This window comes from Ammospiza caudacuta, chromosome 3 (genome assembly GCF_027887145.1).
Source record: "Ammospiza caudacuta isolate bAmmCau1 chromosome 3, bAmmCau1.pri, whole genome shotgun sequence".
NCBI lineage: Eukaryota > Metazoa > Chordata > Aves > Passeriformes > Passerellidae > Ammospiza > Ammospiza caudacuta.
Genome location: NC_080595.1, coordinates 44,493,122 through 44,519,146, shown reverse-complemented (window position 1 = coordinate 44,519,146; position 26,025 = coordinate 44,493,122). Strand labels below are relative to the sequence as shown.

At 37.3% G+C, this 26,025-nt stretch overlaps 1 protein-coding gene across 2 annotated transcripts in view; it reads left to right on the top strand.

Annotated features, from left to right (window-relative positions):
* THBS2 (thrombospondin 2) overlaps positions 1 to 25,444 on the top strand; it is a 32,883-nt gene extending 7,439 nt beyond the window's left edge. For both annotated transcript variants that reach the window (XM_058802899.1, XM_058802898.1), the window contains exons 5-22: positions 1,377 to 1,570; positions 2,359 to 2,499; positions 2,721 to 2,817; positions 3,531 to 3,701; positions 4,505 to 4,681; positions 5,435 to 5,608; positions 6,059 to 6,186; positions 6,296 to 6,448; positions 7,509 to 7,727; positions 10,787 to 10,894; positions 12,642 to 12,801; positions 14,269 to 14,387; positions 14,824 to 15,058; positions 17,823 to 18,050; positions 18,537 to 18,808; positions 19,796 to 19,893; positions 22,135 to 22,274; positions 22,943 to 25,444. In XM_058802899.1, the coding sequence (XP_058658882.1) occupies positions 1,377 to 1,570; positions 2,359 to 2,499; positions 2,721 to 2,817; positions 3,531 to 3,701; positions 4,505 to 4,681; positions 5,435 to 5,608; positions 6,059 to 6,186; positions 6,296 to 6,448; positions 7,509 to 7,727; positions 10,787 to 10,894; positions 12,642 to 12,801; positions 14,269 to 14,387; positions 14,824 to 15,058; positions 17,823 to 18,050; positions 18,537 to 18,808; positions 19,796 to 19,893; positions 22,135 to 22,274; positions 22,943 to 22,950 (2,822 nt within the window). In that variant the 3' untranslated portion in view covers positions 22,951 to 25,444. The remainder of the gene's footprint in view (positions 1 to 1,376; positions 1,571 to 2,358; positions 2,500 to 2,720; positions 2,818 to 3,530; positions 3,702 to 4,504; positions 4,682 to 5,434; positions 5,609 to 6,058; positions 6,187 to 6,295; positions 6,449 to 7,508; positions 7,728 to 10,786; positions 10,895 to 12,641; positions 12,802 to 14,268; positions 14,388 to 14,823; positions 15,059 to 17,822; positions 18,051 to 18,536; positions 18,809 to 19,795; positions 19,894 to 22,134; positions 22,275 to 22,942) is intronic.
* Positions 25,445 to 26,025: the final 581 nt, after the last annotated feature.

Sequence of the window (26,025 nt, the reverse complement as noted above, 5' to 3'; positions counted from 1 at the left end):
TGAGAACAATTTTTTGTAGGCCTTGGCTAGTGGCAGATGTTTCATAGCTAGTTTAAAGGCACATCAAGCCAATAATTTTAAGTTTGGTCGAGAAGTAATCACTTAATCATATTGTGTGTTGGTTCTTTGTGCTTTTATTTTTAGCCTTCCAAATGAATGAAGAATACTTTGCTCCTGCTTTCATTTCCTGTTATATTTATATATAACACTTTACATTGTATGGTAAAGGATCAAATGAAGCCCTTAGCATTTCTGAAGATTTGCCACCTTTGGTGATTTGTCAACACTGAATGATATTGGGGTTTTGACACATGTTTTATGGCACATGTTCCTGTGTTGATTTTTTCTTTTTAAATTGCTATATCCTTTGCTTGTCTTCCCTCTTTGGTAACCTTGAGCTATTCCGGTGCCCCTAAATGTGGTAAAGAAGTCCTTATTAAGAGATGGAGAAGTATGGATTGCTATATAGCTGATACCAACTTTGAGTTTCTCATGGAGTCCTTAGAGAAAGTGTCCATGGAATCCATAAGTTATTTACCTGATGGAGATTCAAATGGTTAATAGAACACAGACTGTTTTATTTAGTTATCTAAGTGCTTTGTGCTTTTTTATTAATTAAAACCATGCATTCTGCTATGTTTTTTTTCAGGAATTTAATTTAGACAGGGAAGTATTTCAAAATTATATTAGAACATGTCCAGTTCTCCCTGTCTAATGCATGCAAAATTCTGTTTTAATTAAAATCTGCTTTTTTGGAGGAGTGTTTGGAGTGACAAATTAAATAATCTGTCTGATCTTAGTTTGACCTCCATTTCGCTTCAGAATGAAACTGTTTTTATAACAGCTTCTCTGAGCTTAACACTGGGCAGTGCAATATAGAGCAGCCCAGTTTGGTATACATTGCATAATGGTCCAAATTTGATCCAACCATGGAATTTATGGAAGAACAAGGACAATGACTTTCTGCAAGGAAACTCTTTCTCCTGCCTTTTTCTCTGCCTTAAGGAAATGTGATAGGTCATGAAAAAATCTGAAACTTTTTATGTCTCAGTGGATAAAATGGGTTTGCTTTTTTGATACTTCATCCTTTTGTTAGCCTTCTTCATAAATGAATGTGTTGCAGTGCCAACAATTTTAAAGTGAAGGCCATGTGAGACACAACTTGGGTCTTAATTTTGAAAAGGGAAAGCCTATAATTGGAGCCAGCTGACATCTAACCCCTCTTTTATTCATGGGTATAATAAGCATGAAGCTGTGCCAAAATAGATGTGTTTAAACCCTACCTATGGGTGCCAGTCTGTGATTTCAACAGGAATCTGTAATCTGTGGAAGAGCTTTGTATATGCTGCTCTTCTCTTTCATTCTCTTGCCACTAGCTGAAGTGAACACCATCAACGAGAGCACTGAAATCCTTCACTTGAGCCCTGCTGTGACAACGGAGTACGTGGGTGAGAAACCAGGCAAGGCTGAGTTCTGCGACCGCTCCTGTGAGGAGCTGGGGTCGATGTTCACTGAGCTCACCGGCCTGCGCATCGTGGTGAACAACTTGGCTGACAACCTCCAGAAAGTGGTAGGTACCTGCGAGTCTGGAGGGCTGATGGAGGTCTGCTGTGCTGTGCTCTTTCCTTCCTTATTTTATGCTGGGGTATTTAATAGAAATTTCTGTATTGCATATGAACACCTGTTAGTATATCCAGGTAATGTAAAGAGTCTCTTTTCATTGAGACTAGTTTGGTAGTTCTTGAGTATAGCACTTTGATCAAGTCTTGGTTTTCACACACTGGGTTTAAAAGAGCACACACACACACACACGTGCCCTCATACACAGAGGAAATCCTTCTACAGGTTTGGAAATTGAAAGCTAGCAATCCCAACCTTGCTTGCATACTGTTAAAGCCATTTTACCATGTTTACACCATTTATGAATACCTCAGTAAGTGGTTGCATGGGGTACCTAAACTGCAGGTAAATGTATGGGACTTTTATAGTTGTAGTATGATGGCGATGTTTTGCTGAAGTCTTCCCCTCTTCTTATTCTGAATCACCTAATTATTTCTGAAGAAATTTTCTTAGTATGTCATATGTGTCAGGGCTGAAATCTTCTCACCTAAAGATGAGCTGTGTTAGAGTAAAGCAAAATGGCTAAGAGCAGATTTCTGTAATTGTTGTGTGGCTGTGTTTGTACCATTCCTAGAAGAATTGCTATGCGGGACTGCAGTACTCAAGACCATCTTACTTACAGATATAAAACCAAATTTTTTGATGGAAGAATTTAGTCTGGTCGTATCTTAGTTTTGTCTGTTTAAAACAGTTTGCTTATGAAATACACAGTTTGATTTCATTAAATTCATCTTCTAGTCAGAAGAGAACCAAATTATGTGGGAACTGATTGGGCCTAACAAAACAACGAAGAACCAGCCGGTTTGCTGGCAGGATGGTCGTGTCTTTGCAGATAATGAAAGCTGGATTGTGGATAGCTGCACCAAGTGCATTTGCCAGGTAAGGTTTTGGAAATATTCTCTGCAGAAATGGAGTTCCTGCTCAACTGTCCGTGTCAGATCTTATTTACTTACAGCTTGGCTGGACTTAATGATGTTTATAAAGTCTTCATGTCCATGATAGAATAAATCAAAACATTTCCACATGAAACTTCCCCAGATGCCCACCTTAATTTACCTCTCTGTGAGCATAAATCAGTAAATTGATTTCTTTGCCTTTAGGATTCCAAAATTGTGTGCAATCAAATCACCTGTCCAGCAGTTTCCTGTGCCGATCCAGTTTTTGTTGAAGGTGAATGCTGTCCAGTCTGCTCTCATTGTGAGTATTTGGCTGAGAAGAAAGATAGTCAGTCTTTCGCATTATTTAAAATAAATGCTAGTGGTTTTGAAAGTTCAAAGCAAGTAAGATGTCAAGGCAGGTAAGATCAAATATAGAACTTGTGTGTATACAAAGATCATACAAAATAACTTGGGTGCTTGAAGTTAGCCTCAGAAGGATTTGGTCTGTCTTCATTGATTATATTGGTTACTTAGAATTGTGGTGATACCCTGCTTAGCTACTTTGGGCATAAAATGTTAAAAATATGCTTCTCCCCCGTCATGTTTCACTTTTTTTTTTCCCATTCAGAGCTTAGGGCATATGCTTACAATGTGCTCTTAGTCATGTTCACCATTACGCAGCTTTCAAAGATGGGGCCACATGTCACACTGACCTTACCCAAAGGCAGTTTGGACTCAGGTTTTGGCTTGGTCCTTTCTAGAGGCAAGATATTCTTCCTTCAAAGATCAGTGCTTTGTGCAAACACACTGCACACAAGTTCATGAAGATCCAGGATTCTTATTTCAACTAACCTCTCATTATATTACACCAGAATTCTGTGACATCAGTGGCAGCTTGGGAAAGCAAAATTAGGGAAGGAGAGATCTAAATGTTAAAGTACATGGTCTGCAGAAAAAGAGAAGAGAATATCTTCTAAATAGGATAATAGAGCAACTTTCAAAGCTAAGCACTTTTTACCTTTTGCTCTGCAGCTGATGACAGCGAGGAGGGCTGGTCACCGTGGTCAGACTGGACAAAGTGCTCAGTTACCTGTGGCTCTGGGACACAGATGCGAGGAAGGTCGTGTGATGTCACCAGGAGTGCTTGCACAGGTCCGCACATCCAAACAAGGATGTGCAGCTTTAAGAAATGTGACCATCGCAGTAAGTAATAAATTTGTTCCATTTTAAAAGCTTCTTCAGACGTCTCAAAGCAAAACCAAGTTTAGTTAGGACAGTATGTACTTGAGAAATCCTATATGCACAATTAAAGTAGCTGTCATTAGATTCTTTGCCAATTTTCCCCTCTCAAATATTCCTTCCTTTCCTGGCAATTTAATAGGTATGTACATTCTGGGCTTAGCTATGTTTAAAAAAAAAGATGAGTGATCCTTTCTTTAAGCTTATGAACTAGAGTCTTTTGTTTGAACTCAGTTTGGAGATAACACTTAGTTTGTAAACATGATATTCAAGGCTGTTTACATCTGTCATTCAATGATTGTTGGGCCATTCCATTAACTTACTAGGAATACAGTAATCATGGAAGATTTCTGAAAAATATCAAACTACTTTTATATTTAATGCACTTACAAGGATGATATTCCAGAAGTGTAGTTAATGCTATTGCAAGTTACCTGTGGTATCCAGGCTAATATAGTACCTAAAGCAATATAAAGCAGCTGAGATTGCTAGATGTCCAAATGTGCATTTTGAACAAGTATTTGTTTCATTGGAAAAGGTTATTTTTAAGTAAAACATCTGCCATAATTGTTAGTCACACATTGGTTACTGAAATTCCTAAGAAAGCTGTTCTTCAGTACCTGGGCTTTGTAAGTGAAATGGTGGGAAAGAGATGGGACATTGATCAGATGTGGTGAGAGGCTTATTAGAAGGCTAGCCTCACAAATGAGTTTGTATTACTTCTGCAGGTGGGCTGTTTGCTTGAGTTGTGCTCTTTTCTCTGGCAGTACGTCAGGATGGTGGCTGGAGTCACTGGTCTCCCTGGTCTTCCTGTTCAGTTACCTGTGGAGTGGGAAACATCACCCGCATCCGCCTCTGCAATTCTCCTATTCCCCAGATGGGTGGGAAAAACTGTGTGGGAAATGGGCGTGAAACAGAGAAGTGTGAGAAGGCTCCATGTCCAGGTGTGTCTGTGGTCTTGAATCAAAAGCAACACAATAATATTCCAGCTGAATTCCTTCTCTTTGTTCACATCTAAATGGCAGCGAATTTCCATGATGGAAAATAGTTTTATCTTATGAATTAAATAACACATAAGGGTGTTTTGAAAATGAAGGCAACAAGGCAGTCAGAGGTTTTGTAAACCTCCCAAGTTATAATTTGGCTTTAAATACTAAGAGTTTGAGAAATTTCCTATTTACTGATATGTCTCTGCATATCAAAAATAAACGCTTCCTTTCCAAAAGGAAGCTGTCTCTGTACTTGTTAGGAGTAGACATAGAATCCCTCAATAGTCAGGTTTCTTTGATATTTGTGAATACATTTTTTACACATTCAACACAATTAATTGCTATTATAATTCTCTTATTCATCTACACTTTTAAACCTTTTTTAGAGACCTTTCATTCCATACACTTTCACTTTCCTTTCATATAATTTTTCCTCCTTTTTTTCTCTTTGCATATCTAGTGGGCATGGCAGGCTGTTTTGAATTACTGGCCCAAAAATGCCTATGAAGCAGTTGGGTATTTTTCATTGGTTTGTTTCTGAAGTATTGCTATCTCAGTGCAAACATCTGCCATCATTTTTATATGATGGCAGTACTGTACATAGTGTGGAACTGTCTCTAGTCAGGGATCTGATGAAGGATTGTTGTCATTGGCACCAGATGTCCCCACTTTATTGTCTGTGATTCTCTGCTCTTTCGCACATCTTAGTGAATGGCCAGTGGGGTCCTTGGTCTCCGTGGTCTGCCTGCACTGTCACCTGTGGAGGAGGAATTCGTGAGAGGTCTCGCCTCTGTAACAGTCCAGAGCCACAGTATGGAGGAAAGCCCTGTGTGGGAGACACCAAGCAGCATGATATGTGCAATAAGAAGGATTGCCCAATTGGTTGGTGTTCATTCTTTACTCAGTCTGAGTAGCTATTATTGCTGTTATCTCTTTAATGGGTAATTATGAAGTGACACTACAGGAATCTGTTAAGTATATCTTTGTTTCAGTAGACATTGTAGACATTCATTGGACATTGAACTCTTTTAAGTGCTGTTTAGTGGGATTTTTTATGTATTTGCAATACCAACTTTCTTGAACAAGTATGCCTTTCTTAAATAGGGATTGAGTATGCTGTAATGTATTCAACTAGATGTAGCAATCTGTAATTTTTTCTTATTAAATCAATAGTAATTAGTCTTAAATGCGCTGAAAACCCCTAACTTTAGGGGTTTCATAAGAGTCCATTGCATCAAATATGATTTAAACTAATGATCAGAGAATCCTGGTTTCTTAAATTAAGTTTTATGTGCCTTTTATGCTCCTTACTTAATTTTGTGTGTCTGCCAGATGGGTGCTTGTCAAATCCTTGCTTTCCTGGAGCAGAATGCAACAGTTACCCGGATGGGTCTTGGTCGTGTGGTGCATGCCCAGCAGGATACCTTGGCAATGGTACCTTCTGTGAGGATCTTGATGAGGTATTGGCTTTGTTTCCATTAACATCAGGAAATCACCATGAAAATGTCATTATTTGTGAATTACACAGCCATCTAATTGTTTTCTCCTTTTTTCTTTTTTTACCTGCAGTGTATAGCTGTGTCAGATGTTTGCTTTAAAGTGAATCAGGTCCATCGCTGTGTGAACACAAATCCGGGCTTCCACTGCTTGCCGTGTCCTCCACGCTATAAAGGAAGTCAGCCATATGGAGTAGGGCTTGAAGTTGCCAAGACAGAGAAGCAAGTAAGTGATATTGAAGGGAATTTGAAGGCTTTGAGTAATTCTTATCTGAAAGATCTTTGAATAATGGCATAAGATAAACTTGGGTACCAAACAAAAGTGGCTTGAAATAACTGACTGTTGTTTCAGAATATTCTTGTTTTGAGTAACAAAACACTGAATTTGGGATTGGCTTTTTTAAGAGTTTGTTGTTTTTTTTTTGAAGGCATCTGCACAGTTGTACCAAATGAGCCTAAAATTCCAGGAGCAAACATTTCCCTGCTTTGCATTCCTTTCTCTGAGGTTAACATACCTGTTCTGGAGAATGGAAACTGAAGAATCAGGATTGTTTTTTCATGAGTATGACACTGTTAATTTCAGTGTTATCAGACACATGTCTGACGTTCTCACTCCCTAAATTCCGTTGGGCCAAAGCTTATCAGTGGTGAAGGACAGCAGGAAGTAGAAGTGAGGTTGAAGACTACAGTTTCCTAGAAAAGACAAAAAATGTTAAAGTGGAAGTCATTGTTTGCCTTCTCTTTGTTACTGTTGAATCAATCTGTGGTTAACTCAGCTTGTGAATTCTACATGTGAACCATCTGTGTAAGATTCTCAAATACTGTCAATGAAGAATATAGTGTTAAGAAAGAGGTAAAAAAACCTACATGAGGTGAACACAAGAATTACTTAGGGTCTCTTTGATTTAAGAAAATAAGATAGTCCTTTTATACTGTCAGGCAAAACACTGAAGAAGAGAGGTGAGTACAACAATCTCCTTTCTGTTGCAGTTAATTTCTGGGGTTTAATGACATCTGGAAGAAGGCAGATAAAGTTCTGAAATTGTTAACCACTTTAATTGCTTTTTAAATAATGTCCAATTTTTCCAGTGGTTTGTTTTAATTATTTTCATTGTACATATTTGTTGGAGTTGTGAACTGAGAGAGCAGTATGATTTACTAACCACAATCAAAACAAAGTTCCTGTCTTCAGAGCTCTAAATAACTGGTCTGATTTTGACAAAGCTGAGGCACATACAGCTGGCTGTGATTATCAGGTTTCATTGAATGTGCTCCATCATTTATAGGTCTGTGAACCTGAGAATCCGTGCAAGGACAAGACGCACAGCTGTCACAAGTCTGCAGAGTGCATCTATCTGGGCCATTTCAGTGATCCAATGTACAAATGTGAATGTAGGACAGGTTATGCTGGTGATGGCCGCATCTGTGGTGAGGATTCAGATTTGGATGGCTGGCCTAATAACAACTTGGTCTGTGCTGCCAATGCAACGTACCACTGTGTGAAGGTAGGTAAAAAAGGTTGATAAAAATGCTATGTATTAACAACATTTCCACTTTTTCCTAGATAGTTGTCAGTAACCCTTTTAATTCATTAAGCTGGTGCTTTCTGTAAGCTTTGACTGTTACAGCATGCTGGTTTTCTAGGAGATTGTGAAATATGTATTCACTTAATCTGGTAAAACACAGTAAGGAATTCTCAAAATTAAATCCAGAGTCCTGTGCCTTGGATTTCTTCCTACTCAGAACACATGGACAATCGTGATGCTTGTGAATGGAGTTAGCACACTGAGCAGGAGTTGCCTAAAGCATGGGTGTGAGGCACAGAGCTAGTGAGAACCAAACAGGGATCTCAGGGCCCAGGCCAGTGTGAAATCCTACCTGCAGGGCTTGTAAAAAGACACTGACAGCCATGTAAGGGCTGGAGTTCAAAATGCTGTCTTGGACTACCCTTCCTTTTAAAGAGTTAAGCAGACCCCACACTGTGACAACTGGATTCAGAGCCTGAGATAATTTTTAACAATAGGAGCCTAAGAGAGGGGTGAATGTGACTAATTAGAGGTGTTCTCCTTATTGCAAAGGCTCACAGGAACAGGATGAGAGATTCAGCCTCTCTTGCCCTTCAGAGATGTGAAATCCCAACTCTCACCCTCTCAAGGGGAATCACCTGACCTGCCTGCCCCCATTGGCTCTACATCTGGCAAATGCTACCTATTCAATCTTGCTGTTCTGTTGTAGTGAACAATGAAAGGTTACTACACCAATGAGAAAAAACAGCATCAGGGAGCCTAAAAATGGTGGCATGTAGGTTTAGTAGGTTGTGTTCACCAGATATGTTCCCTGGGACCTGGTTCTGTGCTCATCTGAAGCACACCAAGTCCTTCTTGGTTTCATGGCCTGAGGTTCCTTCCAGTGGGAATTGCTCAAAAATGGTGAGCAGCCTCCTTGTAGCTCTTGTCCTGATGCTGTATGAAACCAGACTGAAAGTTGTTCTACCAGTTTAACAATGGCTCAAATAGCTAAGGGGTGAAGGCACCCCCTGACAGGCAATTCCCTGGATCCTAGTTCTAAGTGGTGGCCTTGCTGATGGCTGAATGACAGGCACAATACAGAGGCGCATACACTGTTTGCTGCAGCAAATTAAGCAAGTGGGATGGAGGAGTTTTGACAGAGCAGAAGGCATGTGCAGGTATTCAGTTTTAAATGCCTACCTATGGGGCCACTGACAACACTGGATTACCTGCATATGATCATCATATCATATCACTTGAGGCAGAAGCTCAAGTGTCTTGCTAAATTAGTCATGGCTGTAAGGGTAAGATTTTCTCTTCTGAGAAAATTTTCCCAGACCCGAAACATTTTTCTTACTCCTTTTCTGTGTTAAAGTGATCTGCCTATAAATCTTCTTGAGGTTCTAACAACTTCTACAAAAAAAAAAAAAAAGAAAGAAATGCAAAAATGACTGAACTCTAGACTACTATAGTGGTTAAAACAAATACAGACCAAGAGACTAGGAAAGTTTGAAATCAGGCTGTTTGAGAGAATAAGTAACTTGTGTGAATCTGGGCTCTATCAGCCAAAGAGTTTCAGATATGGATGGAAATTTGGGCCTCAAATGTTGGTCTTCATCACTGCAATTGATGTCTGTTCATTGTAGATTCAGCCAACTTAGCTGTTGCACTTCATATATATTTCTTTCAGTTCCTGTCATCAGAATTTGCATGTGTTCACTCTTGATGTAACACAAAGCATTAGTTTTGGTTAAACACAACATGCTGAACCCATTCAGAAAAAAACATGTTTCCAAAGATTGTTTAATGCTTTGTGTAATATGTGTTGATCTAATAGATACAAGTACTTCATTAAGAGAACCTCTCCACCTGCCAAAAAACCCCCTTAATAATACCGCAAATTTTCAGGCCCTTGTGTTCTTTACAAAATATCCTAGCTGAGTAATTTGATTTTAAAAAAACTTCTTTCCTTGAGCTGATAATGATTGAAAATTAACTTACTTTTGAGATTATTTTTTTTCATTATTTAAAAAAAGTTTTTGTATTACTGGTAACCAGTGTTGAGGTGGATAGTCAAGACTATTCACAGGCATTTGATAAGAAATTTTGGGGATTTGATATTTATCACAATATTTCTAGTACTCTTTTTCTTAAATTGTCTGCACTTTTAGAACCACTGAGATTGAAAACACCTTACTATAATAGTTTTTTAGAGTGCACAAAGGAGATATTTGTGCACTCTTTTGACAGATTCAGTTTTGGGTGAGGTAGATGTGGAATATGAGTAAAAATGAGAATAACAGTGTATTTTCACAGATGTATTTATTCATAGCAAGTGGTAGAGTTGAAGTCCATTTTAGCTGATTTTGGTATTTAAAAAAAAAGCATATTAAAAGTTTGGCAAGCTATTTTACTTATTTTTCAGTGTAACTTAAGAATTGTTTATATAAAATAATCATTCTTTTCAAAGCTGTGTTACAAAATAAAGAGATCTGTTTGACTTTTATTTTTAAAGCCACGGGAGTGCAAAGGTACTGTTTTGCAGAACAGTATAAAGACACTTTTTTCAAAATCCTTTCTTAGAGTATTCCCCTTCATTGATGTGTAGTACTTTCCATTGCTGTGTAGTAACTTTCCATATGAACAGCTGTTTCTGAAGACTTTCTCTTGGCTTGGTTTTTTATTTTTCTGGCAACAAAACCTGGTGGTTTTTTCTGTAATCTTCAAACATATCTCATGAATTGTCTGCAAAAAGTTGGTGTAAGAGTGCATGTCTGTGCGTGTGGTGTGTTTGTTCTTTGCTAGTTCCCTCTAAAATTTACTAGAAATGTCACACTAATAGCAGCTGGGAAATAAGATGATTTGCAGCTGCAATTCACTTACTTTACAATATGAAAGCAGCAAATGAATTGGCAACAAAAAACCAGGCACTTTCAAAAGTACTTTGCTGATTGCTCTGGTTTTATAGTCTCTGGTGTACCGTATCTACTCTTCTGCCCAGGCAAGTTATCCTGACATAATGTAAGCATAACGTATTGATTATTTCTTTTGGCCAGGATAACTGCCCTCTTCTGCCTAACTCTGGCCAAGAAGACTTTGATAAAGATGGCAAAGGAGATGCCTGTGATGAGGATGATGACAATGATGGTGTCGAAGATGACAAAGTAAGCTGTCTGCAGTGTGTTTGACCTAAACATCGGATTTTAAAGAAAAGCATTACAATAGATGTGAACTTTATTGTTCAGAACTTCAACTGAGTTATTCTGCACTTCCTTCCCTGAATGATGGGTAGTGCAGAGTGAAGCTGTGTTCAGTCAAAGGAGAGTAGTACTGTGCCGAGCAAAGCAGCCTGGGAAACCCCAGGAACACTGTTCTCTGTATCAGTTTTGAGTTCAGTTATGTACGTGAAAACAATTTAATGGAAAGTAGTTTTGGATTTTTTATATTGTAATGGGAGAATAACAAGTCTACTGTATTTGAAAAGCTGGTAAATATTATATATATGATGTTATTTGTATTCATTCTAACTTTTTTCTGAAACAACTATAAACACAGCCATTATCAAAGGAAAATGATGGGAGAAAAATACCTAGCCTGGTTTATACTTTCCTTCAGATCCACCCAGAAGACAAATTAATTTACTTGCAGAGTCTAAAAGATAGCCACTTAGTCTAAAACTGTTGCCCTGTACAATCAACAAAAAGATAGAGGCACTTTGAGAGTTTGCTTCACCCTGGCTTTTCAGAACATGTTTAGGATGAGTGAATTGTTATTAGAATTTTACTGTTCCCCTTTGTTTCCTTCAGAGGCAACCTAGATGCTCTAGAGCTTCAGATGGTTAAAGTTGGGTAAGAGCTGTGCTCATTTGGTCTCTATTTGGAAAAATTAAAAAAAAAAAAAACAACAAAAATAATTTGATGAAGAAATAATATTTAGTATGAGTAGTTTTTGAAGCTAGAAATTGTTTTATGAACAGCATGAGATTTTGACTTGCCTCTATATGTTGCCATTGGTTATATGAAATGTATTTCTGGGGAATTTACAGTATTGTGCTAAAAAATGATTTCCTATTAAATGTGAGGTTTTTTTATTTAGCAGAGAAAAAAGAAGTTTAAAGATTTTTTTCCTTATGACCTCCCTTCAGATTCCATGCCACTGATGTAGCCCTCACTTCTACTGTTTTGATTTTCTTTCTTTCTTTCTTCTTTGCATTTCACACTAAGTACTTTCTTGTGCATGTGAAAAAGTTCATGAGCAATTTGGGAATGTGTGAAATATAAGAATTATTTTTCTGGCAGACTTTTCAATTAAAATGATAGGAAATTTTCAAAATTCCATTTAAAGGTCTCAGTTAGAAAGATTTTTGGCAAATGAGAGTATTTAATTTTAACATTTTTAAAAAACTTTACATTTTATTATCTTGTTCAATAGAACACAATCAATAAAAATTCAATATTTGTTTAAATTGAAAAATCAACATATGTGATATAAACTTGAAAATATCCACAGTAGTTTGTTCCAGAAAAGTCAGAGTAATAATTCTAGTTGTTTCTTTTTTGTTTTTCGAAAGTTATAAAATGCAGCAGAAGTTGACCTGATTTTGCAACATGTTCTGATTTTTTAAGTACATGTACCAGTGATACAGATCTGAGTACAGATCCAGTTCAAATGCCTGTTGCTCTCCCTGTGAGATAGGGAGCACAATTCACATGTTTTGTACAAAAGAGACAGTTTTGTACAGGCTGGCCATCCTGTTACCACCAAGGCCTTCAGTACAGCTTGCCCATTGAAAAAATAGTGGATTAATATTTGGTTTTTGAATTCTGTCCAAGATGAACAGGAGTTACCACTTCATAGTATGCTCTAATGAGTTGTGATTTACGTTGTGAAACCTATTTTTTTTCTTACTAGGACAATTGCCCTCTTCTGTTCAACCCTCGCCAGTTTGATTATGACAAGGATGAAGTTGGTGACCGCTGTGACAATTGCCCCTATGTGCACAACCCTGCTCAGATTGACACAGACAACAATGGGGAGGGTGACTCATGTGCTGTGGACATTGATGGAGATGGTATGATTGCACTTTTGAGAACTAGGTGCTGTTCCACAAGTGCACTTTGCTTTATGGCCAATAAGATCAGCTACTTGCTTTTATAGGTGGAATAAAATTGGGTCTAGCAGCTCAAAAATGTTGGACAAGACAGAAAAGGCTGAGGTTCATCTGCCCTGTGTAGTATGGTTGCCCATGCAGTCCCTAAATGACTGCAATTAATATTACTAAAGAACAAATCACAGTACTTCTTTATCAGTGTAATCTTAAAAAAAAAAAAATCTTTCCTTCATTTGTGTTCCAAAGTAATTAGGGTCTAATATGACACTTCTGTTGAGTTTTGCTTTTCCATTTAGGGAGGGAAAAGAACATCAGAACATTCACAAGGTTAAGACAATATCCATAGTAAAGTAATCTGCTTTTCTATGTATGTATAAGTATACAAAATCCACAGTAATCCAAATACACATTTTTTACTATGCCTTAAAATATTGTGCTTATTTCCTCCACCAGTATATTCCCATATAACCCCACTTTGATCAGAATAAGAATGGGGGAAAACCACTTAAATATTGTTCAGAAATCATATCCCTGTGTCATTTCAAATGTGTGAGGAGACAGAAATACTAAAAGTTGAAGAAATCTAGTTTTGGGTTTTCCTCAATGTTTTAAACATTTGAATGCTTATCGGACTTTAGGTTCTGAACATTTTGAAGATATTCTATCCTCCTGACCATCAGGTTCCTTCTGACCATCAGGTTCATACTAGTGCTTGTGGTAGTTCTGCATTTGAAGAAAAATCCAATCATATGTTATTGGCTGAAAGATTATGCAAATTTACGGGACCATGTAATACAGGGAAGAGTCCTTGTATCTTTCCCAGAAAGATATGCCAACATGTGTTTGTTTCTTTTCATCTTATAATTTTGAAGTAGATTGTTGGCTTTGTAATGAAGCTTCCTGAGGAGGAACAGTTTCTTTTGAAAATTTGGCACACTATACAATTAATGATGCACATGTTCTGGTAAAATTAAGTTATTTACTGGTGAGGCAGCTGAATATTAATACACTTGTTTCTATACAAAAGTTCAGAAGTTTGAACCTGATGTAGCTGTGCATTCTATGCTATTTCTTAGAGTAGGGGAATAAAATCCAAAACAATTTATTAAAAGAAAACTACCCCACCCCTTTACCTGTTATTCAATTAAAAAAACCTAAATTCTTAAGACATAATCAGCCCTTATTTTTCCGTCAGTAAATACATACAGAAAATTTTGTTGTAATAAGAAAATGGAATTGATACCATAATTTTTTTTTCTAATATTAGTTTTAATTGTTTGTAGCAATGATGTTGTAGCAATCAGAAAGCTTATGAGCCCCTTAAGAGCCTTGCTTCTTCACTGGTGATTCCTACAGTCTATAGCTGTCTGCGTTGTATCCCGTACTATTTTGATTTTTTCAATATTTTGTTGTTTTTTTTTCCCCTAGACATTTTTAATGAAAGAGATAATTGCCCTTACGTCTACAACACAGACCAGAGTGATACAGATGGTGATGGAGTTGGTGATCAGTGTGATAATTGTCCACTGATGCATAATCCAGACCAGGTAAATGAATTCAGTTTCCTTAGTGGTAACATCAAAACAAGGGCAGAGAAAAGACCACAGGGATTGCTATCACTCCCTGTACTGAACAGCTGAAAAGTTGGATCCATATTGCTCACAATATGAGATTTTTACATCTCATATTGTGAGATCCCTTTGTATCAGATAAAAGGGAAGTACAGTGATGATTGCTTTAATCCATCTGCAAGTAAAGCCCTGCCCTGCAAGTATCCAGGGACAAGGTCGTACCCAGTGATAGAAAATTAAGTTGTCATACTAGCTTGAGATTGTGCTTGTGCTTTTAGCACAGTTGTCATTGTGATATTTGTCACTACAGAAGCCCTTGAAGAGAAGTGTTGAGCAGTTAAGTACCATGCTGTACTTCTGTATTGAGTAAAAATAATAAAATTACTCTGTACAATTCTTTTTTTTGGGGTAGACTGATGCAGATAATGACCTTGTTGGTGACCAGTGTGACAATAATGAGGACATAGATGAAGATGGCCACCAGAACAACCAGGATAACTGCCCTTACATCCCCAATGCTAACCAAGCTGACCACGATCAGGATGGTAAAGGAGATGCCTGTGACCCTGATGATGACAATGATGGTGTCCCAGATGACAGGGACAACTGCCGCCTCAGATACAACCCTGAGCAGGAGGACTCAGATGGTAAGAGCAAGGTCATATGAATTTCATTTAGTTCTTAGTGTCTGATTTTGATCTTGGAGTATTAACATCTGGTGAAGAGAGGCTTCACATCAAACTGAGCTGCTTTTGGCATTTGAGACACCAGGAATTATATGGAACTGAACTGCTCAGTTTGGTCAAGGGTTAGAGCATTAGGAAATGTCTTTGACAAGAGCTCAAACATGCACATACTTAATTACAGGAGAAAACCTTTTTTAAAAAACCAAAACAATCCATGTTTTTTGTTAATATTCTTATTTTTACATTTAATTGAAATATTAAAAGTGTCAGAAAATATTTCAAATAGCTTGAAATACTAATGTCTTAAAAAAGAAAAAGTAAGCTGTTTCACTTTCCATCTGAAAATTAAAATGAAAAAAGTGGTTTACTACGGTTTTGTTTTGAAAAACAGACTATTTCTTCAGGATTTTTTAAGTCAATTGTTTTTTTTTTTAATTGACTTCTGAGCAGCTTTTCTCAAAAATTTTTTTACAGACTGCTTTAAATATTTTTTGATGATATACATGTCGCAGTTTAAAAAGGGATATGTAATTGGCCTTTTTTTTTTTTTTGGTAAAATGTTTTTGGTCACCTCAGACAGTACTTCTCTGTGCTTGGCATTATTAAATAATGAAATAGTTTCACAATTACAATTTTAATTTTGAAAATGTTTATGATCCTTTAAAAACCACCAAATATGTTTACAATAATGACCCTTGCAATAAATGCAGGTAAGCAATTTCTGGTCCAAGTTATACAACTTGCTGGAGCTGTTCCATGGCTGTGCTGTAGAAATTGAGAGCAGAATTTATTACCTACACAATATGTTTTTATGTACATTTAGAAAGATAAAATGCTGAGCCTTGTCTGATTTCCTGGTAAGACAACTGCTGTTCAGGAGGAAGTTTCTGGTTGATAGTCAGTAGTAGCTCTTAATTTATATAACCTACAGTCCTATAATATTTGTCCAGGATATCTTTGTATTTGGTAGTCCCTGGAATAGCCCCTTAATTTCATAAATCCAGAATAAGGGTGACCCCAAGCTGAGATAGTTTTAGTTATCCATTACCTGGTTCTTGTAAAGGAAACTACATTGATGTATGGATTAATGATTCAGAAGAGGCAAATATTTAATCAGTTTAGCCAGCTCATCACTGTCACTAGCAGCAGGTCCAACAGAAATCTTGGAAAAGGGTAAATAAAACCCAGAATTGCACGTAAAGATGAGGCCCTGGAGAGAGCTGTTGGATGTGACTGGATAAACAAACACTTTCTAACTTTCCTTGACAGGGAATGAATGTTGTCAGCAGCAACTCACTACCAAATGAACATCAGCTGGACTTCTAGTGAATAATTAGATTCTTCTGTGAATTATCTCTTTGATTTGGCAAAGGAAACAAAATAGGAAATTAATTTCCTTTTCTCCAATGAGTGCTAAAACAAACAGGTGGAGGAACACACAGCTGGTCAGGATTTGGAGTTGTCTATGGCAGATATCCTGGGTGGAAAATGGGACCATTTTACCACATATCTGAGCTGCAGAGAGCCCTGAGACACTAGATGTTTCAATTTTCTCTAATTACTCTTTTGGCTGTTGCCTAAAACACATTCTGCTTTCTGTCTGAAAGCTCCATACTTGGGTAATGCTGTGTTGGTTGCTCATGGTAATGTAGCTTTCCATTTTGCTGTGAAACATCTAGTAATAGGTCAGCATTGAATGAGTTGGTGTTAATTCCCATGTTCTTAGGGCAGTCATAAACACTGGGGGGAAAAAACCCAAAAAACAGGTGCTCTGCTATGTGAAGACAGAAACAAAGTTGGCAGCACTGGTTTTGCATTAGTACCCAATTCAATATCCAGTGGTTTCTGTTGTAAAAGTTGGAGCCATTTGGGAATTTGTTTCTATGCTTGTCTAGTCAAGCTTTTCTACATTATTTTCAGGTCTTTTTGCTGTTGTATGCCATGGAATAATGGAGTCATTGACATGAGTTTTTTTAATAGATGCCTCCTTTCACTTCTTGCTATTTGAGGCAAGTCATGTCTCCTGGTGTCCATTAATATTATAGGTAAACTAAGAAAGGAAATAATTTTTAGCTTTTCTAAAATATTTAGTGTAGTAAAAGTGTTGAGCAGAAGCACAGCTATAGATGAGCTGTACTTTTTTGTTCTCTAAAAAACTTCCTGCAATCCATATAACAAAACGTAATTTTTTCACTCTTCTGAGGCTAGTCCTGTTGGATGTAGTGCTGCCTTCTTTTCTCATGCATTTTTCTGAAGCACTATGTTATTTAAAAGCCAAATTGTTTTACCTACAAGTGAAAGAGTGGCTAAACATATTTTATTGCAACACTCTCCTCCCTTTCTTTTGGTGTAGAGGTGACACATCTGCAGTCTGTGGCATCTTAGATGGGTTGTTGCAGAAAGAATCTTAAGACAGTGATAAGAGTCTGAAAAATAGTTTAATATGATCAAGAATATATAATATTTAGTAGTGTATGATATTTAGTGATGTGTGGAAGATTAAGATTTTAATGCTATTCTTTGAATTGACTTGCACAGCACAAATTAAAATGTGGTATTGTATCCACATCTGGAACAAATCAAACTGAAAATGTAATGCAAGCATTAGTGAATTACATCGACACAGCAAACTTCCAGCTTCTCCCACCCTGATTCCAAAGTGGTGTATAAACTGGGGCCAGATAAATTGCTAAAAATTGCCTCTGCTTATTCACATTGCTTACAGGTGATGGCAGAGGTGATATTTGCAAAGATGACTTTGACAACGACAATGTTCCAGATATCTATGATGTGTGCCCTGAAAACAATGCCATCAGTGAAACTGATTTCAGAAAGTTCCAGATGGTCCCTCTGGACCCCAAGGGAACAGCACAGATTGATCCCAACTGGGTTATTCGCCACCAAGGCAAGGAGCTGGTGCAGACTGCTAACTCTGATCCTGGAATAGCTGTAGGTGAGTATCAGATGTAATCATCTTTGGAAAATTAACAAGTGATTCTGTGATAAGGAAAGAGGAAAAAAAGTAGATAAAATGATAGAAAAGGTTGGAAAAGGGGTACATAAATGCACCTTTTTGCTGCTGGAAACGTTGGACTAATGATGGAGGCAGTGTGTATGCCCTAAGTATATACAGCTCAATGCTGTCTGCATTTTTTGTCCATTCATCTCATCACTGACTATAACATAAATAAAATACTCAATTGAAAAAAAAATTGTAGGTATAGTGCCTGCTGTCTTCAATGCTCTTTGTAAGCCACTTATTTCTCTCCAGAAGCCTCCATGCAGGCAAGTGTAATCACCTCCTCTCCTACAGGTGAGGAAACAGGGAAATACCATTTATGCCTCCTGCCAAAATTCAGGCTGTAGCTGGGACTCTTGGGTGTGTGTAACTGGACCCAGCATTGTAACTCAGTGGTTTGTCCCTCTTGTCCTCCTCCAGGCTACGATGAGTTCAGCTCTGTTGACTTCAGCGGGACGTTCTACGTTAACACAGACCGCGACGATGACTACGCCGGCTTTGTGTTTGGCTACCAGTCCAGCAGTCGGTTTTACGTTCTGATGTGGAAGCAGGTCACTCAGACCTACTGGGAGGACAAACCCACCAGGGCTTATGGCTATTCTGGTGTGTCACTCAAAGTAGTGAATTCAACAACTGGTACTGGTGAGCACTTACGAAATGCTCTCTGGCACACAGGAAACACCCCTGGACAGGTGAGAGATTTAAAACTTTAGGCCAACAGTGCATGACTAATGTTTTAAAAATAAGGAACATTTTTCAAAAATAATTCCCTCTCACACCTCAATTTTTGCAGTTGTTTATCAGTTTTTCCTTAATTCCCTTATTAGTAGTGTCAATAGTAACACATGCATTGTATTTTAAAGACAATCACATAAAAGGTAAGATGAGGTGTGATCAAAAGGAAAATGAGAGAGATGTCTCAGTTATGCAGGAATCCTTTGTTACTTCTGTATTGGCACTTGCTTCTTTGGTGTTCCAGCTGGTTTGAATTATACATGGTTTAGAGTACAGTGACAGAAAAAGAGAAAAGATATTGAAAAAAGAGAGAAAAACAGCTGCAGTTCCAAATAGGGTCCAAGCATGGAAGAAACTTGTGCATTTTGGAAATTAGGTTAGTAGGGCTTCACTTGTGGATAGGAATTGACAGGACTGTCACTGAGAGGAAGTTTTCAAGTAGCAGCCACAGGCAGTAACATCTGTACAAGCTGCAGTTCCTCTCCCTCACTGGAGGCACTCATTCAGCATCAGCTCTGTCAGCCTGGTTGTGTGTATGTGCAAACCCAAAGCGTTCCAACAGCATTTGGACAATACTCTTGGACACAAGATGTGACTCTTGGGCGTGGTCCTTTGCATGGCCAGGAGTTGGATTTGATGATCCTTGTGGGTCTCTTCCCATTTGGCCAATTCTGTGACGCCATAAGGGAAGTCAAGGTTCAATGCTGTAACAGTCTTCAGTGACTCTAGCTATGAAACTGCAGGTGATTAACTGATCAACACTTTAAGACAGAAATTTCCATTACTTTCACCCCATAAAAGAAGCCTTTTGATGATACAGTCAAATGTTAAACTATTTTTGGTTTCATACCCTGCAGAAAATAAGCTTTGGCAGTTACAGTGGTAGATGTGGAGTTACTGGGGCATGGTGTGTTTCTAATAAAGCATTTGTATTCCTACTGTAGGTGCGTACTTTGTGGCATGATCCCAAGAACATTGGCTGGAAAGATTATACTGCTTACAGGTGGCACTTGATTCATAGGCCTAAAACAGGATTAATAAAGTAAGAAATATTTCTGTACCTCTACATTTTCTAGTAGCAATGCTTTTGTCGCTGTTGATTTAAAAGCTATGTTATCAGTTTCATTGTTGTTTCTGATAATTGTTACTTGTGCGACAGTTTGTCCAACATTTTGGGAACATTTTATTATCTTCAGAATAATTTACTTTTCTTTTCAGATGTATTTAATTTAATCTGGATGGATCAATATTTACATCAGCTAAATACTCTTTAATTAAAGAAAAAAACATAGGCCTCTTTCTCAATAGCTTTTCTGTAAGGAGACCAAAAATTCCTGAGCAAAACTCAAAGCAAGATTAGAACATGAGATTGCTCCCCAGCCTGAGGAATTTCAGTGAATGAAAATAATTATAAACATGAGCATTGCCTCAGGGAAGTAGGCCAAGGACCTGTCTACTTCAGCATCCTGTCTCCTGTAGTGGCTTACACAAGACACTGCAGAGGTGGCCATGAGCACATCTGTAATGCACACAGGGAGATGTGGCAAATGACTTTCTGTATAGCCCAGCTGTTTAGCTGATGTTCCAAAGACTGAGGATTAACTGCCCATGTCAGTTTTATCTTCTCCTTACTACTGGAACTGTAATGGATATTTTTCATGGGGTAGAGTCAGACCTTACCTCCAAAGGTCTTTCTTGGGCTTATGTGCAGGAGGTTTTCATTTGTCTGTGAAAGACAAAGTGTAGACAAATTAGGATAGACTAAGTTACCTGTTTTTTGTAAAGAGAGTTTCTTTATGCTTCAGTGTGTTGCAGTACAAAGCATTGACTGATAAAGGTCAAAAAGAAACTTTATTTTTTTCCTTCATGTTGCTGTTACCTGTAACTTCCTTTACAGAATCTACATAGTGTCAGACAAAAGATGTTACCACTGGTGTCACATTAGATAAATCTAGCATGGCAAATTCTGTGGCTTGGGGCATTAAATTCCTTCATATGTTAGGGTGTTCTGATATAAAATGAATTAATTTTTTTTTCACTAATGAAGTTGTGAAACAATTTATTTGTACAGAAATATCAATTCCATATGAACATGATAAGAGCTATGTAATTTTTTTGATGGGTTGAATGAACTATTAAACTCTTTCCATATGTTTTGCATTCTTGGTATTTTGAGAATTATATTAAATAGGATTACATGAACTTGAAAATCTGTCATTTTTTTTTTACTGTTCTTTTCACCATCCATTAAATACTGATCTCAGGGAGCAGTTCCATAATTGTCTTTGTGCACTTTTCAGGGAAAAGAACACTTTATTACAAGTGCTGGACATGTATTTCTGTCTAAACAGAAATCTGCCCCTACCTAACTGCTGAGTTCTAGGAAGCTGCTCAAGTGTTGTCATCCTCATGTGAAGCCATCTTGCTGTATATAACTAATGTATTGTCAGTTGAAGCAGGACAGTAATCCCTGACTCCAAAAGCTAGTCTAATTAATAAACTATAGAGTAATTTCTCATTTGGCCAAGGAGACTGAGAGCCTAAAAATCTAGACTATCTCAAGGTCTCCCAGGAGAAGCAGAGGATCCAAGTTTGTGGAAATGCAGTCTCTGATAAAGAAAGAAAATGAAGTGCTGACTTTAGAGGTCTTTTGTCTCCAGGGTCCATGCCTGGAAGACTAAAAAAAACCCAAAAAACCAAGTTCTTCTTTTCCAATTTATGATTAGTCTAGCTTTTTGTGTCCAAATCCTTCCAGCTTTCATTAAGCTCTTAAAATGCTTGAAATTGAGTTTCAGCATGTCTCCATTTAATGCTTTGTTTGAATCTAAAGGGATGGTTCTTCCAATTTCTCATGCTGGCCTTGCACCTAAAGATAAATAAATCAGCTGTTCACACAGCTGCAAAGACAGCTTTGTTCAGTGATGTGACAAGAAGGCCATGTGCTAACCCCTGAGTTCACTGGGACAGGGGCTTATCAGTGAATGCTAGTACATGACATAGTTCATTCCAGGAGAAATGACTGTTCTAAATAAAGAACTGGGAAATCTTTTGCAGATGGTGTGCATGAAAACACTAAAGGAGCAGTCCCACAGCTTCTGATTAATGTGTTATGGCTGCCAGCCACGTGGGTGTGAGATAGAGATGAGAACTGATCCCTGCAATGAGGTTGGGTTTTCTGGTGTCTTTATAAAATTAATTCTGTTCCAGGTTTTACAGACTGTTACCAGCTCTTACACTGGATACTGTATTATCCTCTTTGTTTAATTTATGTTCTTCTTTACAGAGTTCTGGTTTATGAAGGGAAACAAGTCATGGTGGATTCTGGACCAATCTATGATACAACTTTTGCTGGTGGACGATTAGGTCTTTTTGTCTTCTCTCAAGAGATGGTCTATTTCTCTGACCTCAAATATGAATGCAGAGGTTAGTTACAAAAAATGTCTGGGAGACGCTTAAGCCTTTCATAACTTGTGGAACAAGCAAAAAGTGTCTAAATGAAAAGTATCCTGTAAATGAAAAGCAATCTGTAATATCATAGCATGGCAAAGACCTTTGGTGAAATGCCATGAATGCCCCTTGCCTGTAGAGTAATCTCAATTTGAATAATAAACCCCAGATGTTTAATACTATCCACCTGGAAAAAATGAGGTAGAAATTTCTGAGAAAGACTTGCTTAGAATTCTCTCTATATATCCACTGTCCTCTGTAGGCTATTTCAGTATGACCTGCAGGCAGAAAGATACTTCTGGATCACCCCTCCTTCAAGAGGCACGGAAAAGAGAGCAGATATCTTTAATGAGGATGTCTGTCTGTAATGCTTTGTCTGAAATGTTTTGAAATACAGATAATGCTTTTCCAGGTTTTCTGGTATTATTTTGTGCAGCTAGATACATAGCTGCACATACACATGCTTGTCTCTTTATGTAGGCACATGTGGTTTTATATAAATGTCCTCCCATTTGCAGGAAAATGAAGAACAGAAAGTGTTGTGCTGCATCTCTTAAGTGTATCATGGTGGAAATCTTTTTTGATTGACTTCCTAACCAAAAAGCCCCCAGTCACAATTAATATATTTTTCCCATTTCTTTCAGATGCTTGAGCAGTGGTTGCTGCATTACCAGCAAAGTACTGTAGATGCTATGCAACCCAGACACCTCAGTACACCCTGGTACTCCCAGTTTCTGTTTTTGTGTGCCTCCTGTCCTCTCTCTTCATGCTCCACTCTCCGGGATCCTCCCAGCTGCCAGGAGTGCTTCAGCCACCCTTCCACCCAAGTGCCTTCTCACAGCCAGGACTAATGAAACCTAAACGTGAACGTCGGACCCACCACTGAAGCAAAAGCAGATTGATAGATTACAACTCTTTTGTAGAGTGAAAACTTAGCAAAACATGCTTGTTTGTTTACTTGTCTTTTTTAAAGAATGACGTTTACATATAAAAATGTAATTACTTAATGTATTTATATATATGGAGAAAAAGAGGGGGGATGATGATTGTCAGTTGTTATGTTTAAGTGAGGAAAAATGTGTCTTAATTTTTTGGGTGCATGGTTGACACTTCCTAGCTCTGATCAAGACTGGACTTCAGTAACACAGAGCTTCTGGGTCTAATTTTAGCAGAGAAATGGAGAGCCCCACCAACAGTGAAAATTACTTTGGCTGTTAAAGATCAATTTTAAACATTGCTTGATTCAAAAAGGTGCTTAGTTGATAAGGATGCTCTTAGTAACACTCTTTAAAATTATTATTGGTAAAAGTGTCAAATTTCCAACCTAAAGCATTCTTTAGTAGGAGCTTTATTTTGGCCAAACAGAATTGAACTAGAAACTCTCATGTGAGAGAAAGGGAAGATTCATTTAAACATCTGAAGCTATCACTATTGTCTGACTTCCAAAAAATTATTTCCAGTTGCCCTGTTTTCATCATATTCTGCATTGCCTTGTAATAAAGAATATACCATGACTATGTGGAGCAAAATGAACCTGAACCACTTTTCCACCTCTGCTGCAAAAAGCACTTTGACATCCTGAATCCTGATGTGGGTTTTTGAAAAGGTGGCAACGATGCCATTACTTAATTTGGTAACATATGAATTTAAGGTTCCATTTATAAATATTTTGTTAGTAATTATTGTGATTATCACACCAAGCTACCTTCTCTGATAATTGATTTTAAAACATATAATCCATCAATAATACATTCACAAATAATGGTATTTTAAAGCTAATTTCAAAAGCATATCACAATATGTAGATATTGTCAAAGCTTGGCCTACACTTAAGTATAGTTCCATGGGTTTTAGTCATGTATACTTTAAAGTTAAATGAATAATAATAATAAGGAATTTACAAATGGAACCTTAATATATATCCTAATTTTAATATTTTTATATTGTTACCTATGTCTGCTGTATATAGAACTTCTTAAATAATGCTGAAGGGGTACCAGTGTTTATTCTAAACAGATACAACAGTTACTCAGATAAACAATAGTATAGACATGTTTAACATTTTTGTTTTGTTTTAGATGTATGAGTATGTTAACAAAAAGAACACAGGCTGGTGTAATTTTATTCATAGATGCAATACCTGATGGAAGAATACAGTACCTCTGCCTTCTTCTAGGGCACAGTGAGCTAAATGTTGAATCAACTTTTTCTCCTTTGAAATAGATTTTGTGGCTACATTCATTAGAAAGGAATCAACAGTTGCTGGCTTTATTGCACATTTTATAGTATTCATATTATCAAATATTTTTAAATTTTATTTCCGTTTGTTCTGTTGCTGGTTTTTCTTTTGGATTTTTTGTTGTTTTCACAAATCCTCTTCATGAGGTTTTAAATATTTCAGTTTCTTTTTGGTGTTTCAAATGGCATCCCCAGTTTCCAAGTGGAAGGGAGGATGACTTCATTAAATATGAGTAGTGACTGCGTAGGGTTTGTTTTGTCAGACAGAGACATCAGTTTAGGGATGAAGATGTTAATATTTGGACTGTATCATAATTTTCCTATTCTATGTAAATTATTTATGATGGGTTTTTAGAATTTCTTTTTCTTTTTTTTTCCTTGCAAGTGTGTGTGAGAGAGTGAGACTGATGAAATTTCATTTTGTTTTGCCAAAGATTGTAAATAATTATTTATTTGTTTACAAGGACAGACATTTATCAATTGGCGTCCTGAGTCATTTAGTCAGATCCTCATTTTTATATATATATTTTAAGAAATTAGTAATAGGAAATAAACTGTAAAAAGGTTTTATAATCCAAAATCTCTTTACCTTTTTTATAGTTACAGTTTTTCTTTAAAGAAAATATTCCATATTGCTAAGCCCTTAGCTAAGCCTCTTGCCTTGCTGGAAACCAGTTCATTTCAAGCAAACCAAGAAATCTCTTGCTTTGCTAAAAAATCACTAACTGTCTTAAGTTTGTAAACAGCAGGCTTCCTAGGATCTCTGACAAGACATCATTCCCCATGAAGTCTTTATCTGGCAAACAATCACAAATTTTATTTATAGCATTGTGAATGAGAAATTTTGGTCCTGCTTCTCTGTATTGTGTCTTGGCCCATATGTTTGAACAAATATATCTTATTTTGCAACTGCTGCTTCTCTGAGTCCCATCTGAGTCATTGGGATTTGTTGGTGTGAGTGGGGATTGCCTTCCTGCTGGAGAATTTCGGGAACCAATGAATCATCACAGACCAAAGAGAATAAAATACAAGAAAATAATTCTTAGCATGCGACATCTTTCCTATGAATATAAACAACTCACAGGGAGGGGAATTTGAATTGCATTAGGAAAAATAAGAATGCCGAGCATGTCAAATGCCAGTTTTGAACTGTGAACACTAGTTCTAACTTTTATTGGCCTTACAAATATCCCAACTATTTCGTTTCCTTGGCTTTTGATTCCCATGAGAGTACTTGAAACATCACACAAGAAAGCCATGTAGCCTTCAGTACATTTCTTTGTAAGTCCTTTAAAACGATACAAATGTTCAGTCTTGTAGGCATCTGCAAGGACATCAATTATTGACATTATTTAGCTAATAGAGTGTGACCAAGAACTCATTCTCCACTTTCTCAAGAGTTTTGTAAGCTCTCTGGTACGGATCTTCATGAGAGTTTTGAACATGAGCATTTATTTATGATTCTGTTGGGAAAAAAATCAATTCATGG